Here is a 17,908-nt window from a genome sequence, read left to right on the forward strand (position 1 = left end):
ATGACTAGGAGCGTTCCGTTATATAAGCTAATTACGCAACAAAAAAATATATAGAGCACACGAAGCAGATTTTCGGAACAACGAACAATAATCTTTTCTATTTTTTTTTTTTTTTTCACATATTTACCGAAATAATAAGGATTATTGTACGCCATAAGATGCGAGATTATTATCTTCTTATTTCGTCTTCTTCCAGCCAGCCGTAATTATCAGCGATTCTTCATCGATTTTGATTTTGAAATCTACGAAACACGAGCAAAGTGCACGAGGTGAAGCGCGAACGAACGGTGACACCCAACTGATTGCGTTACCAGTCGAAGACCACTGACAGGACTCTTATCACTTATTGCATGTGTATTATGTCGGACGGCTTATTTATGTAGCAGAAGCTAAGTACTCTTATGCGTGTGTGGCAATACATAGGCGTAGGAACATCAGGCGAATGGACATATTGATAATTAAACTCAAGAGTGCAAAAAAAAAAAATTATAAGCGTAAAGATTATTCGCGCGATTATTTCGTGCGTTCTTAAGCAGTGAACAGATCCATTGCAATTACACTACAATCTATATTATATTACAGAATATTATACAATACATATTATAATTGATCTCAATTTTTATAACCCGAGTGGTGCTTAGATTTTGCGATTTTGTAGCGATAGTACGATAAAGAGATTACAAATCGTACAGGACACGTAAGAAAATAAAAATAGATTATTGTTCTAGCCGATGCGAATCGCGCGTATAAAAACCACCAACTGGACTACATGGAATTTAAGTCTGAGTCTTTTAAAGATAAAGAATATGTCATTAAGGAGATACCTCTTATGGAATGTTTATAAGTGACACGTACGCGACGATAAGCATGGCCTCAAATTCGATTCCAGTGGGAGTCCACTGTGAAATAACGCGAGAGTTTACATACTAATCTCCGCAAGCTTTAGTAAGCAAGCTTTAGTATCGTTTATAAATATGGTCTACATTTTTTTTTCTGCCAACTTAATCATAATAAAAGCAGAGCGGGAAATCTCTAGAACTCTGAAGTAATTTGTACGTAGACATGAATACATATCATCCAAAACAAGGAAAATTGGACTAATTGTAATTAAACAGCAGACCTTTAATCGTCAGAGCCGTCAATGTAGCAGGAAGTGCGAAATCGCAGAGGAAATACGGCGATTGCGCTGAACTGGGGGGGGGGTCGGGTTTTTGATTGACAGGAGGCATCTTCATATAATATGGGACACTAACAATTTAAAGCTGCGTCATTGGAAACGAGCGAATAAAATTATCGTCATCGAAAACGTCAAAATCGATTTATCGCATATGAATTAAGATTAGATTGAGAAATATCAGAATTATCAGAAAATAAAAAAAATTCCGATACTAATAATAATACCGGTGAAATAAAGACAAAGATGCAAAAATGAAGATAACGTTGCACGTGAAATGTAAATCGTGTAAAAAAATAAGAAAATTATAATTATTATGTTTTAGATATTTTATACTCTGATTGTGATGGAGTAAATTTTTGTGAGTTTTGAAATAATCAGTTTTTATCAGTTTATCGCAGAACAAATTTCGGTGAGACGCAAGAGATTTCTAAATTTATCTTATAGCAAAAGCTGCTATTCCGATCGGAGCTTGAAACGCTCTAGAAATCGAATGTGTGCGCGACGAGGAAGAATACCGATGCTTGTTCGGAAAGGGCATTATTGTTGCCGGCAGGAAGCGCAGAATTGCACCGGAAATACGGTGAACGCACCGAAAGAGCTGCGAGAGGAGCAGCAAGACTAGCGGACCAGGTGAAATCGGAGCCGTATTATTATCGGCACTCGTCCTGCCTGGAAAGTGCCAGCTAGTTCTGTTGACACTGATAGCTAAGGCAAACATTAATTCATTCCCGTCGTATCGTCGTATACGGGGCGTATGTAACCGAGTAACCGAAGCAGAAGTCCGAGTTTCCTGACAATCGTACCGTGTAGAATTTATAGCGACATTCAGTCGCCGTTTTCTTATTTCTCCTGAAGAAATTTTCGCTCGAAAGCATGATTTAATATTGCTGCGTAATTAAGCGATTACACGTGTGGAATTTTCATCGGAAACCGAAGCGTCTCTTTTGATCAAGGGATACAGGTTGATAACACGTGTGACACCGTCGATAAAGAACACGAATTAAGCTACTTGATAAGAAATCACGAGCTCACCAAATGCAATTAACGATTAATTCCAGAGCATCAAGCATCAGGTGTTAGACTGGAATAACGTTTCGAGAAATTAAAGTAATGGTAATCTCATTAGTGGCCCGCTCGTTTGCACGAGATCATAAAACGACTGGAATACTCGTTATTTCAACAATCGCCGAACGACTGAAATCAAGTTAACCCAATCGTCAATTGAAATTGCCGAAGCAATAACCACGCCACGTAATAATCATTTGCCGTTCATCCGCGATGTTCTTCTCTTCTCTATCGACAATCCGCGCTATCTGATTCACATTCTCATATCAAAATGTACATAAAACGAAATAAACGCAATAACAGCTTGGAGGTTCAAACGTGGTGACGACATGTCTATATTTGGTCTGTGACATCGTAGGAATGGATTGATGACATTTTTCGAGCGTTCACTGCGGCGTTAATTTGTATTTCATGTCCGTGGGTAGTTCAATTAAAATCATATATAAAAAAAAATGAGGCAATAGTTAATTATCGCAAAATTAGTAGTAAAATTAGAAATTAAACTCACGTCAAGTTAATTAACTCAACACTTTGTGTCGGTACTTATAATAAAAATTAACTTTCCGCGACTCGACTTCATATTTAAAATAGAACGGATGATGCGACGCATAAAGCGCATATTTTTTATATTACGAGTTGTTCCTCCTTCACAACTGACGAAGCTTGTTGAATCATCTCCACTTGCAATTATGCATAACACCTTGGGAGCGAAACGATGATGGAGGAAAAATGTTTTCCTATTACTGCAGGAAGAATTTTTAATACGCGCGTCTTATTCTGTGAAATATATAATCTCTTGTTGAACATTCCATAATGATTACGCAGTTTTATTTCGCTGAGAATGCAAGCACTGTGGATGATATTGAAATTTAATAAAATTTATTATACAAAGTGTGTGTGTGTGTGTGTGTGTGTGTGTGTGTGTGTGTGTGTGTGTGTGTGTGTATAACACATATACATTTTGTATAATAAATTTTATTAAATTTCAATATCATCCACAGTGCTTACACGCACGCACGCACGCACGCACGCACGCACACACACACACACACACACACACACACACACACACACACACACACACACACACACACACACACACACACACACACACACACACACACACACACACACACACACACACACACACACACACACACACACACACACACACACGTGGCTTCTCGTAGAATTATCTACATTATACACTTCTACTTAATCAATTAATCAACTCTCTCATTCTTATCTCTCGATTTCTAGAAAACTTTAGGAACAAAAGTAGGTAAAATGCATGGCAGAGAAATTTATGTTAAATATAAATGTATTAAATATAATAAATATAAATATGTATTGTATGTCACAAACAATTCAAATTTTTGTTTTAACGTAATATGATTATATTAAATTAATACAATTGCGACACTAATATTACGTTAATATTTCAACACAAAATAAATGCAATTTTCATCATGATGTAAAGTTAAGTTATATTTGTTTTAAAATTTGACAAGTTATATTAACTTAACATTTTTACGGAATTGTTTCAATAACTTTACATCTTAAATTGGGCAAAACTTAAAGTTACAAAAACAATTCAATTTATACTTTAGCAGCAAATATAAGCTAACTAAAGTAACTTGCATATTTAATACAAAAATTTTTACTGGCACATTTTACAATATAAAGAATTCATGTTTTCCATCGTGTAGGCATGTTGCAACTATGATTTCACTATAAAGATCGAAACGCGACATTTCATACTGGTGTTATGAAAGTATTTCAATTTCACTTTGCAAAACTCCAAGTAAACTGAAAGTAGTTTCGATAAAAACATGAACGTAATTGAAAACTGGCTTGTTAGTAGTCTAATACCCTCAGACATGTGACAATCACAATTCATTCTGACATTTTACGATTGGCGGATTAAACTACAGATAATTGCATCAGTTGCTCGCTAAGTAATTAAAGCAAGAGCATATACGAACAGTTTGATAGAAAACGGTGTCAATCCGCAATTATAAGATTGCTATCTATCTGCAGATTTGCATTGCTAAGATTTCATGAATAATTTCCTTTCTAATTATTTAGAAATTAACGATTGCGAAGCTTTTGCGCTTTTTCATCAAAAGAGATCATCAAACGAAGGAATTTAACGATTTATTTTATGTTATTCTATGTTTTTACAAATTCTCTTCGCCGACGCGAAGCCATATGCGCGAGCTCATGCCGTGTGTGCACATAACGGCCTTAGCACAGCTCTTCTAAAAGTTCGAAAACGCTCCAAGTGACTCAGCCATTAGATCGCGGAACGTCAGAGCGTTGCCGGCCTCAGCAGAGACTTGCATACTCATCCGAATTCAGATTGCGCAATAGATTTGTTGAGCATCAGCGCGATCCGTGGCTATTAAGACGTCACCGCGGCATACACGAAATCTGTTTTTAATGGCGATTGTAATCTCCGTATAAATTTTCAGACATCGCGATAATTTACGAGAAAATTATTCCGTTCGCGGGCGGCATGCACACCTTACTTTTTCTCTCTTTATTTTTTTTTTATTTTTTTTTTTTTTTATTTTTTTTTAGGCTGAGAAATTTCGTGAGAGTATTTACATCGACATATCGAATTCGGTATCGGCGAAACAGATTGTTATTAGAAAATGCTTATCGAATAACGTTTCATTTAGATGATGCTGTTCGTGAGATAAAGCGCCCGTCTGAGACATCCAATGTATACATACAGACAGATTCTGTGATTTCTCGAATAAATCTATGTTTAAAGTAATATTAATCAATAATTTTATAATATAAAATATCTCGTAAATTATTAATTTTTTGATTAATACTTTTATGCATAGAATAATGAGACAAATCGATTGGTGTAAAAAAAGGATGTAGTTGTCTGAAAAAAAAGTATGTACTTATAGAATATAGCATATTGTTAATTCCATAATTTTTTTAAAGCAACTATATCTTCTTTATATCAATTAAGCTATCTCATTATTTCTTTTATTACAATTTTTCAATGTAACGATTATATTCCTAACGATTTATGTTCCTTTTTTTTAAATGTAGAACCATAATTTATATGTTCTGCAATTAAAAATTAAAGATTGTGAAGCTTTTACGTTTTTTCATAAAAAAAAAATCATCAAACGAAGGAATTTAATGATTTATTTTTTTACTTATACATTGATTAAACGAAGATAAAGTTTGATTTTATCTTACAAAATAAATATTGCGTAAGCTTATATAAATATTTTCACGATGACTTAACATCACTGATAAAATTGTCGGTATTCCAGTTTGGTTCCATGATTTATGAGACGTAAGAATATGACGATTGTGACGACATATACATCTTCTGTTCCTAAATATTTATCTTGCGTGTTCCGACAATGGACAAACGAACGATTGGAACATTTTTAGTTCGTCATATTTTATTCTTATTAACAAAAAAGATAATTAATATGATACATATACAAAATATACGAAAAGTTATAAACTTTTATATTAAATAAGTAATAATAAAGATACAACTTGTTAGTTTTGCATAAAAATAAGTATATAAAATAATTTGAGGCAGAAATTATTCTTACTTCATATTATTTTATTGAGCTAACTAAATGCAAGTGCAAATAAAAATTTATTTAGTTTAATATAACTTGTATATTGATTTGGAAAATTATAATTATATTAAATTTTAAATCAATGTGCATAAATAGATTTTTTTTATAGTTGAGCACAATATGTTATATGATGATTCTATATTTTTTGCTATAATGGACTACAATTAAATTTTTACGTTACGATACAATAATGCAAATGGATGTACTCCCACCTCATAATAATATCCTAATGAAGCTCGAAAGGTTGTATTATATGAATTGACACGCTTTTATTAAATCAGCACGAAGTACATAATTGAGATACAATATCGATCTCTTGAACGATGATTTTTGTTTCTCATCAAAATCGCCTCTAATTGTTGCTGTTCAACGTGTTCATTAACGTGCGGGAGTAATGCCATTGTTCAAGGTCGAAACGATCTTCCACTTGTCAACCTGACTGCCGGTGAAATTGACCGCGAATTTCTTCCGTGGTTGGAATTGACCCCAATAAGTCTACTTTATTCCGCCTATTTAAGAGACGGTTTGAATATCTGATTAACCAGCACGCGCCGACGTTTCATTCGTCATGTAAAAATTCTGTCTCTCTTTCTAAGCAGTTGGCGAAACTAAAGAAGTGCGCTTCAAATTATATATTGCAACTTGATTATAAAGCAGACGGAAGATATATAAAGATTCAAAATATTATTTTTTCATTGTTATCCGACTGTATCATCTTTATTATTTGATATTATCTGATATTATCTGACGTTATCTGACGATATCATTTGATCACATATGATTGGTATGCAACTGAAGATTAATTTTTTGTTTGTTACTTTTTAAAACTCTATCGGCATTAATATTTGGATGTTTAATAAAACGATTTAATATCAAACAGAATAAAAAAATGCAGGAGGACACAATCTTTAAGTATGTGTTGACGATCGAGCGAGATATGAAAAGATGTTTTATTTAGGATACTAAATAACGTAGTGGTAAATTTTTTTTTGCTGCTCATAACAGAATTTTCTTCATTTATTCTTTTGCAAGAAAACATATCCTACTTTGCAATATCTATTATCGCGTATCATACCTCAATAGAAATCGCAGCAATCTCCGTCGTAATTGCCGTAACATTTGCACAACGACTCGTTTATTGCCGGCCTCGTAATCTCCACATTTTGCGCGCACAGAGATGCGAAGGAGACAAAGCAATCGCTGTTGGATGCAGGAAATACTTATTACGGTATAATCGGCAAAAACGAGAAGAGATAATTGTTTCAAAGACCCATCGCCCGATGCTTATATCTCTAGACTTCGTTCCACTTTACAATGCAAGGCATGAATCACACACCACATCATGGGCAGGTTGAAATTAGTTTAGTTTTTACAGCAAGTCGATGATCTCAGATATATACCTTAACGCATTGAAATTTCAAGTTTTTTTTTGTTTTCAAAAATTTATTATTTGGAACATACAATATAAAAATTTAGAATTATGCCCTGAGGTCACTTAAGGAAGGAAAATTTTTAAAATTCTAATCTTTACATATTCAAATATTTTTTTTTTGTAAAAAGCATAAGAAAAATTTTCAATAAGTCATATATCAAAAAAAGAAGATGTGCTTAATACTTGTTTAAAGCTACAACTTCCTGCTTTCATTAAGTCTTGAACAGAACCCAATTAAATCGAAAAGTTTGTTTTTAATTAAAGGTACAATAAAATATTATCATTAAAAATGGTAGTTTACATTTTCAAGAGTATAATTATATGTGCATATAATTATACCCTTAAATATTAAAAAATCTGAGGTAAAAACTGGAGAAAAAATGGTAATTTCTTTCATTTTTAATTACAGAAAAAAATATCAATCCTGAGTTATATTTCATTTGTTATACAAAATATATCTAAGATTAAAAGCTGTGTCGATAGAAGCTACATATTTGATCAACGTGCCGTGATTTCGATGCACTTTCGTGTCGATGCAGCAGAATTTATGCACCGGACACACGTGCGTAAATGCGGCAAGCAGGGATTTTTTTCGTATAAACACACTACCGGCCGGCTGGCGACTGGTCGGCGTCGCGTTAATAACTTGTTAATTTCACGATGCGGTAACGTAATCGCTTAATACACACAAACCCGACACGCAGATTACACGCGAAACAAGTTCTTAACGGCACGGCACGAATCGTGCACTTTTGCGACGACGCGGCGTTTCCTGCATGGAAACCCACAAAAGTCACCGCTTGAATAGAAGGAAGATTCGCCATGTAAAGACAGAATGTATAATCTTTCTTACATTTTACAGCACGTCAGCTTTGAATTGGATTGATGGCCGAGATAACAAAATCTAATACTGCAGGTGGAATCCTTATTCGGATTAATATGGCAAGGAATTCATTAGGCGTCCTAATTAATTAACATCACACTCGGAATTATATACTGTACTTGACGTTATTCGAAAAATAATAAATTTTTCGCGTAAGCTGTAACTCACGTATGAGAATAATACTAGCTGTTACGAAGTTGATTCCGTATAAGTACCACGTGTTTTCCGTTCTCGTTTAATTGCCGAGTGTGGCAACTTTGCTTGAAATAATGATCCAGAGAAATTCTAAAAGTAGCGATATTACGGCAACCGCGGAGGCAACTTCTTTTTTTATTTTAATTTAACGAGGTACGAGATGCATTTCGTAAGCAATGCGGTACAATGTTAAGGGGACCCAATATTATTTCGATTTAAATTTACGACGACGATTAATTGTACTTATCGGCGGTCTACGGCAATCTATTTAAGACGCGTATGTGAATGAATCATTGGTAACGTTTCTACCTACCAGGCGTTAAGAATCATAGCTTTCATGAAACGTATTAAGCAATGAAGTACACGTTGCGGGACTTAAAGTTCCTGTGTATTCTATTAGAAGCCCGTTTGAATCGGCCAATTACCTTTCCACGATGCTTAATGAACGAAATGAGCACAGAATTAATTAACATATTTCTCTCTCTCTCTCTCTTTTTTTTTTTTTAAATAAAATAAGCGGCAAATGCACACTCGATGCAATCTGTATCACTTACATAATTTATTATTATGCTTTGCTTTAATTGCATGCTATATGATTCGATTTCTGGCTGATATATTTTTTTGCAAAATAATTTCGATTTTCACGATTGGTTCGCGGCCGACTTCCGCCGTGACGCACGTCTTCCCTTCTTATTTTGGGGCCTCATGCTTCGCGCAATCTCTCCTGCTGCGCTCCAGGAGGATTTTTAATATATTTGCCAGTAGCGTTGGAGGATGTCACCGCTGCAGTCCGGCCCACATCCATTGAGAGAATAAAATCATCACCTATCTAGAATACCGGTCGTGAAAACTCGAAAGTATATATATATATATATATATATATATATATATTGTAGTGTATGTGTATGACATTGTATTGTTTGTGTATGTGTTATTCTAAACTCGTTATTGCGATAAATATTACCACATGCGTCGGTGATCAAAAGGATAAGATACCTACCTGCTAGCAAGGGATTCAGGTTCGATTCATGGCTTAGGTTGATACTTTTCGCCTCGTAAAGTGATCAAATTACACGAGGAGAAGATTACATAAAGAAACTTATTACATAAAGAAGAAATGCAATGCAATCTATCAGAGCATCTATTAGAAGAATTGAAAGATATTTATTAAATTCGAAAAAATAAACAGTCGTCTATTTCTTACAGCTCGGCCATTCTGGCATTACATTCGTTACCGAATGTATCGAGTCTTTATATACTGAAATTTTATCCGAAACTTGGAGTTTGCTCTCGTCGAGTTCGTTCACCTTTGAATGGCACATACGAAATTGGAGTACTTTTTTACTCCCCGAATTCGTTCACCTTCGAACGATTGACACGAAATTGGAGTACTTTTTTACTCCTCAACTTCGTTCGTTCCGAACGACACACAATCGACTGAATTCTCCCTGTCAGGTAACATAAGTATCCTCTCTGAGATAACATGGGCTGTGTATCCCACTTCTGAGCTGAAAGATATTTATTAAATTCGGAAAAATAAACGGAGTCCGACTGGATTTGAACTCGGGATCTCTCGCTACTATCAAGACACTTAGTCTGCGACGACCGTGACGGCTCCTCTATAGTTAGCTGTTTGTAATCTGGATCTCTTCATGACCGCTTACGGTCGTCTATTTCTTACAGAATCTTGTCGGATGGCGAAGATGGGCCCGAATTTAGGATATCAAATTGATTCAGTTTCTTATAGACAAAAATAATAAGAATTTTCACGACTGATTCGAGGCCGAGCTCCCACCGTAACGCACATCCTCCCCCTGCTTACTTTGGGTATTTCTACTTAACAATATGAGTACCAGACTCAGCCACAAGTGAACCAAGTGGAAGTTTTTTCCGAGAGTTCTCTCGCGAGTGAGAGAAAAAAAGAATAATTCGATGCTACTTTCCAGGCAAACGGATTACTTGATCATGATCGGTACCCCATCGGTATACATCTCCGTCATCTCCGATAACACTTCTTCTATTGATTGAGAAATTTCACGGTATTCCTATTTGATGTAAGTTTCCTCGTTTAATTTGATCACCTTCTTTTTTTCTTCGTTCATGGGAAAAATAATGCGAAAAAAAAAGAAAAAACTTAAAGAGACGGCGCGTTGAAACTATATGCGCGATATGTGGTACGGAAACAGATTACTGATGGTAGGTTGGCAAGGCCAACGTGAATGCAAGAGGCTATTTCACCGAAAATGCCGTACAACACAATGTGACGGTATCTAGACGGTATCTCAAGCGGTATCTGCATGAGACAGACGAGAACGCGCCCCGACACGAGGTGTCCTTTGTAAATTTCGACTTAATGGCCTTTACACTCCCACGTGCCACATTCGTCTTCTCTCTTCCTCCATTATGTCGTGCACCATCTAATACCAGTTCGACCGGGGCTGTATTTACCGCCCCCATTGTCTCCCCCGGGCAAGAGTTTTAATGCTTCATCGCGTGAAATAAATGTATCCGTAAGCGAAATTCGTAAAGCACGAGAAGTACAGTTTTAAGATGTTTATGATATGAAAGATACTGCAAGATATACAAAGATACTGCATTTCTCATATTGCGAAATTCGATGTTGATTTCGTCACAATACTATTATATTTAACTAATATTTAACTAACATTGGGTGGGGGGGGGATATTTAATAATGGAACGAATGACGATTTATAATTCTTTCACAGAGATGACAAATAGCAGCTCTCTTTTCTAATTATTTTTAAGTTTGCTACGCAAAGATATTTCAATAATAATAATTTATTAACAATTTAAATGATACGAGCTTTCTTATCTTAGATTTTTAAAAAATTAAAAAGTCGTAGAACGAAGAATCTTATAATTGCTAACTTTATGATTAAATGAAATATGAATTATTCTTTCTATTCCTAATTAATTTTAATTTAATATCTGTCATTTTGGATAACTTTTGTACAATTTGTTTTCTAGTTATTACTTTGCATTTTATAATCATATAAATGTATTACTTTTGAGAGTAAAATTGTTTCATATCTGGGCGTGAAATTCTTTTCAATGATATGAATACAGTAGAGTAAAATATTTTGCAAATCAAACATAAACAGATAATTTAAAGCTGCTGCGTCGCAAGTTTGTTAAAAATAATGGCACCGTAGTTTGCGATATAAGTAATTTTGAATTTATAAATATAAATTCAATAAAAAAAATTATTAGATTAAAATTTTGTCTAGTATTAATCTATTATTCTACTATTGTAAACAGATAATTTGAAGTCAAATAAATAAAGAGCCGTGCCGAATAAAAGTCACCGATTGTATCAATAATAAAAAAAAGGATTGATGCGACATGATTGAAGTCGACATGACGCAACGTAGTATCGTTTTTCATTGAACTAATTTCAATTCTATTAAAAAAAGCAGGTCGTGTAAAACACAAAATTAAGCACTTTCTTAATAGAAATCTGGACTAACGAAGAGCACGTTGTATTTTCTCATGGTACATAAGTATCTATGAATAGTTTCTAATTTAAAAGCGTTTCTAATTTAAATTTCATTAGATTAATGATACCTCTTTGTCTGGATGGACTAATGGCTATAACTTCATTGATAATTAAATCTGTTTTTTATTTCATGATGACTTTATGGTTTAACAATCTTTTTTGTCTTGTATAAAATAGATATTTTAAGATAATTTTATAAAATGACGTGCTATATATATACAAATACCGTTTTTCTTGTTCTCTCATTGAGAATATGCATAAGAAAAGTTATGTTTGGAGAATCATGACAACTGTGATTTCCGAGTCGCAGAAGATTAAATATGTGATTAAATATGTAATATTTCCATGTTACATTGCCGAATTTCAAAGTACACAATTGTAACAAAACAATTATTAATTAACAAATTAACAACGCACGATTACATTCAAAAGTATGCAAACGATAAGTCCAGTTTGATCCAGTTTGTCATTCGAAAAACTTATTAACCATACGGCAAGCAATTCTCAAATTGCAATTTTTCTCAGGGACCTTTATATATTCCCATTGTTAAGAGGTGCGGAGTTGGTCATGGATGATCACGTATAATCACGTTCTCCCTTTCGCGGCGATTAATCTCCGCGAGCAATATATCGATGTGTGAAGGAAAACGCAGAAAAAAAAAAAAAAAAAACAGCTAATAACGTCGTTATTGCGAACGACACGGTGTGGTGTGGGTGCTTAGGCCGAAGTGAAAGTGACGAGCGTATACCAGAAGATCGTATCGTCGTGTAAAAACGATTCTGCCGGATGAGGAGAGCCTTGCACATAATGTGCACGTATACATATATACACGGCTGCAACGTACGTAATAAACGCCTCTATAACCCGGAGGTCGGCAACCCGTGGCTTTCTTAATTAATTAAGTAAGAAATACAAACGCGCCCCCGCCTCGATAACACATCTATCATAATTTCCTCAACGTCACTTTCAAAACTAGACATACCGACGATTTTGACTCATCGTTAATTACACCTACGTGATTGCCAAAAAAAGAAAAAAAAAAAAAAACAATCGCCGGCAAAGATATTCGTTGATATAATTTTTTTTTACACTTTCTACACATTATAAATGATTATGAATGAAAAAAGACATGAAAATAGGGCTTTCGCTTAGACGAGCTTAGTCTTTTACTGGTAAATCAGATGAGATTCAGATTTAGTAAATCTTTTCTGTGCAGTAAACTGCGCAGAATTTTACATTTGTTGATTAAAAAAATTGTAAGTTATCTAATTATGTAATATTAATGAAAATTATGAAAATTAATGTTGCCGAAATGTATAAAAAATAATCTTTATAATGATAAAAAACAGGATAATAGATTGATGAGGTGATAACAAGATCTTACGTATTTAATAATTTTCTTTTTAAATTTATATCTATAAATATATTAAATTTATAAATGCAAATTCATCTATTTTTTTCTAATTTGTGTCATTATAAAAGTTATTTCGTCACATTATACATTTCGACAGTACATTGATTTTCGTAAGTTTTGTTAATATTATACAGTTATATTATTTATAACGTGTAAAAAAATTATATTTCATTATTTTATCAATAAATAATTTTCGATGATTATTTTGGCATTAATACATGATGAATTAAATTCTATCCACTGAGCCATCTAACGTCATCAATTATCATATCGTTTTAAAACTTATCTCAGCTTATTAGGTTGTATTTATTTTATGACTTCTAATTTTTTTCATTTAGGTAAAATCAATTTCAGACCCATCAAAGAAATATCATTAAAATTTTTCTATTTGCGCATCGTTCGTTCGCGTCTATCGATGATTGCACGAATCATCGCCGTTCCAGAAAAGCGATCCTTCGGTTTATTTTGACGCGAGGAATCCGAGCGATTTACCGCCTCCGGGTGATCGATGCGGATGATTTCTGCGCCGATCGATTTAAGTTTCCGCTCCGTCGACTTAACTCCCTCGGAAAACATCTCTCCCGGATGAAATGCATAAAGCTGCACGCGCCAATGCGCATTCCGCGGCCGAACGTCTCTCTGGGAGAGAGAGAGAGAGAGAGAGAGAGAGAGAAAGGGAGAGAATGAGAGGTGCATCCTCGGATGGGACCGTTAACTTTACGTGCATGTGAACAATTCCACGGGATGATACAGTTACGAGTATGTGCTTCCTTGCATCACCATGCGTGTTTGACAGTCAGTCCCGCTGCCTCCAGAGATGCTTCGATTTACATCGGCGTCGTTTGATATCGAAAATAAATTACAAGATCTTTTCATTAGCCCCTGAGATAGACATTTTAACGTAGTCTCGTTTCGTTATAGAGTCTCGCAGTTATATTCATTCTGCTCTAATAACTGAATAGCAAGACTGACTTGAGAAATTCAATTAAGAGACGTTGTTCGCGCAGTTACTGCACAGAAAAGAGATTTATAAAATCTGAAGTCTGAAGTTATTTGGCAGTAAAATGTTCCGATAAAAAAGATTGATGAAAAAGTAAAGAATTAAATTTTAATATTAACGATACAATATTTTGTAGCAGCGTTAATTGTCAATAAAGAATTAACGGACAAAACTGCTTCGATTAATTTTGCCTAATTGTTATGCAGTTGCTGTGCAGTATTTTTACACATAAACATAAATCGGTAATACTAAACAACAATAATTAACTGAATGTTCAATCAAACTATTTCTAACATATTAAAATTAATTTACATTTAAAATTAATTTATACGGAAATATCCAGCCCGTATAAATCACTTGGCTTGATTGACAGATTCTGTAACGGATACAAAGATCTCCTTCTGTTAACTATTAAGTATGACATAACTCTTTAATTTTTGAAATTATATATTCTCATATAATCAAGCCACAGATTAAAGTTCTATCGAAATGGTCCCCACTTTCCAAATTGATTGGGAAATGATTGATTAGGAAATGTTGTGACTCGTTTCCCGAGGCTTGATCTCGAAGAAGACAAACTTTCAAGCAAATTATTCAACAAAAATAATAAAACAATAAAAGCCCCAAGGTAAACTCGAATCGAAGGCTGCATTCGGCAACAACGGGAAACGGAACATTCTGCCACCTGCCGTAATGCTAATACATTTTCGTTCACGCGAAGCTTTCGTCGAGCGTTATTTTCTTGAGCGCGTACGTATCGTATTTTTTTTTATATCTCTAGTTTATGCTTATCGCGATCGACGGCGTTACCGTTATCGTTAAAGTTATTGCACACCGATATAAATTGTCTGAATTATACATTAGCAACAGCGCGATCCAGCCATTCGGCCGTGTCGTTCGCCGCCGTTTATTCGACATTTTATTGCTGCGCGCGAAATACCAAGGAGCTTTTCGTCATTCGTCGATTTGTCAACGATGTGGCATCGTTAATTATGCCTAGGTCACATGTATCAACCACCTGTTCTCATCGTCGCTCCGGCGCTGCAAGGCGCCGATTTCCCATCTCACGTTTGCATTGAATACGTTTTTCAGACGGCCCCACTTAGCGTTAAATATGCAGCGGGAATGTGGGTTATTCTTTCCTTTCTCGTAGTGGTACTATTTTCTCTCGTGTTGTTTACCGCACATAAATTTGTCTCCTTCTTCCGCTATATCTTTTAAGGTCATTTTTATCGGACCAGTGGATATACGGTCTCTCTGACACACACCTCGTGTAAATCAAGTGGAATAGAAAATATGCTCAATATTTTTTATTTTTAAATATTAATATTTTATTTATTATAGATTTATTTTCACCTATCCAAGATGCTCCATTTAAAGCTACTGTTCAGTCGCCACTACTTTCTCAGATTTTGACATTAGAAACAAGAAAATACACAAAAAAATTTTTGCAAGATTCTTGCATATTAGAATATAAATATATTTCAATAAAGCACTCTTAGAAGCAACTTGTAAAATATATCAAAAACTCTCCTTTTATTTCATTAACTAGTAAATAATCATACATCTGGAAATTAATAATATATAATCTGGAATATATAATCTGGATATATATATATAATTTGGAAATAATAAATATGTGAATTCCTCCTCAGGACAAAAAGACAATTTTTGATATATTTTATAAGTCTATTTTATTAATTGTAAATGTTATTTTATTTTACAAAATATTTCTATTTAAATACATTTTTCAAGAATTTTTATTGTATGTTTTCTCACTTCTGACGTCACAATCTGAGATAGTTTGACGAACGAACAGGAGCCTTAACTTTTAAGGGGGAAAAAAAAAAATTATTAAAGACTGCAAAGAGACAATGTTCTAATGATAGATGTCTTATTAAAATTACGAACAATTTTATATGATGGCGAGACATCAGAGATCCACATCCATGTGCCTTTATCATCATGTCAACAAGTTAGTAGTGTACAAAAATTCTGTTGCCACTGGAGCAGCAAGTTTTTGTGATTAAATGCCAAGGGATACGTATACTTCGCCGTTTTCTTCTGTCTGCGTATATTACGATCCGTACATGAACTATCCATACTTCGCGATTGCGCAAAGAAAGAATGCACCGTTAAAAACAATACGACATTCGCAATATGTTGTCGAGTGCATAGTGCATAGCTTATCTATCTCTATCTTTTTTCTTCTTCATTACACTTATATGTGGCCGAGTCAGTCTCTCCAATGCATCGAATAATAATTCCCGGTTTGACGTCACGAACGGATAGAAATCTACATTCCTGCATGTGTCTCGGCAATTTTACAATCACCGTCGCGCTGGCGTAAGGCTTCAACCTGCTCGTCGCGTGAGCCAAATAAAGCGTCGCTTATTCTTCATATTCCGTATTCCGTCGTCGAAAGGGTCACATCGAAAGGGCCTAATAAAGACGCTAATTAACTCGATAAGTCGCTATCGAGGACGATCTCTATCGGGATTCGTGCGACAATATAATCTTCCGGTTTCGATTTCGATCAGAAATTTATATGCCTATGCTATTCAGTTAAACAGCCCGCATTATTATTTCGTTTTTGAATCTTTCAATCTTTCCATCTTCTCCCTTCGAATTTTATTTACGGAAAAAAAAAAAAAAAAGAAAAAAAGAGATATTTCTTTCCGACGATAAATCATTTTCGCGAGTCACGAGGCGATAACGGCACACTCCGAGAATATCCTTGGAATTTTAATTTCAGAGTACATTGAATCCAATCGTCGTGTCTTGAAATAAAATTCCGCATTAATATTCGTAACGATATAACAAATAATTTGTGTCTTAGGATAGAGTCCTCGATAATGTATGTATAAATTAAACTTTCTCATTTTGTAATGCAGCTGATGCAAACGCAACGCACCGACAGAAAATGACACGGACAAGCCCGCGATAACTTGTTGATAAATTTACTTAACCCGCGAATGATAACGTATCGGAGAGCAAACATGTTACGTGCGCAAAACGAATTCTTTTCCTTTTCGACAACGCCTTCCGAACGAAGTTTGCCACTTGGCTTGCCAAAGAAGTGAAAGCATTCACGATATCATTATACAGAGTATACCATTTATTATTAAATACCTGTCACATGTGAGCGCTCGTAAATTATACGCCAGGTTTTCCTTCAGTTCACTTAGTTCTCGCGATAGGCAGCCGTATTAATTAACGCACGCAATGGGAATTTAATTGGAAAGTAGTAATTGTGTACCGTTGCACTTGAAGCACAGCTCGAGACTCGGTCGTTAGACGCCACGTATTTTCCACGTAATTTGCGCAATTTCGATTAATTGCAGAATCGCCGAATCCTCCCGCAATCGCGAAAAAAATTTCCAATGTCAAAGCCCGAACGTTCTTCCCGTGAAATCAGCCTTTCAACGCGGGGGAAAATAAAATCGGGAGTGTTTCGAATGTGCCGATCACCGCTCGGTTGCCTAATCGCGCGAGCGATTGTGAAAATCGGCGGACAACGAGCCGCTTGAATTCCTGGATACCTGGAAGCCTCGCGCAGGTTTCGGTGGAGATCGATGGTCGGTTTCGCGAGGTCGCG

At 34.9% G+C, this 17,908-nt stretch overlaps 1 protein-coding gene across 4 annotated transcripts in view; it reads right to left on the reverse strand.

Moving 5' to 3' along the window:
• The window catches only part of kst (spectrin beta chain, non-erythrocytic 5 kst), a 73,419-nt gene that overhangs the window by 49,845 nt on the left and 5,666 nt on the right, over positions 1-17,908 (reverse strand). For 2 of the 4 annotated variants that reach the window (XM_089074041.1, XM_089074040.1), the window contains exon 1: positions 128-1,138. The exons of 1 other annotated variant lie outside the window; for it this stretch is intronic. In XM_089074041.1, the coding sequence (XP_088930167.1) occupies positions 128-155 (28 nt within the window). In that variant the 5' untranslated portion in view covers positions 156-1,138. Of the gene's footprint in view, positions 1-127; positions 1,139-17,908 lie in introns of those variants that run through there. One more of the 4 variants, XM_089074043.1, reaches the window with a different exon arrangement.

Source organism: Pogonomyrmex barbatus, unplaced genomic scaffold, assembly GCF_055798465.1.
Source record: "Pogonomyrmex barbatus isolate J1 unplaced genomic scaffold, ASM5579846v1 scaffold16, whole genome shotgun sequence".
Classification (NCBI taxonomy): Eukaryota; Metazoa; Arthropoda; class Insecta; order Hymenoptera; family Formicidae; genus Pogonomyrmex; species Pogonomyrmex barbatus.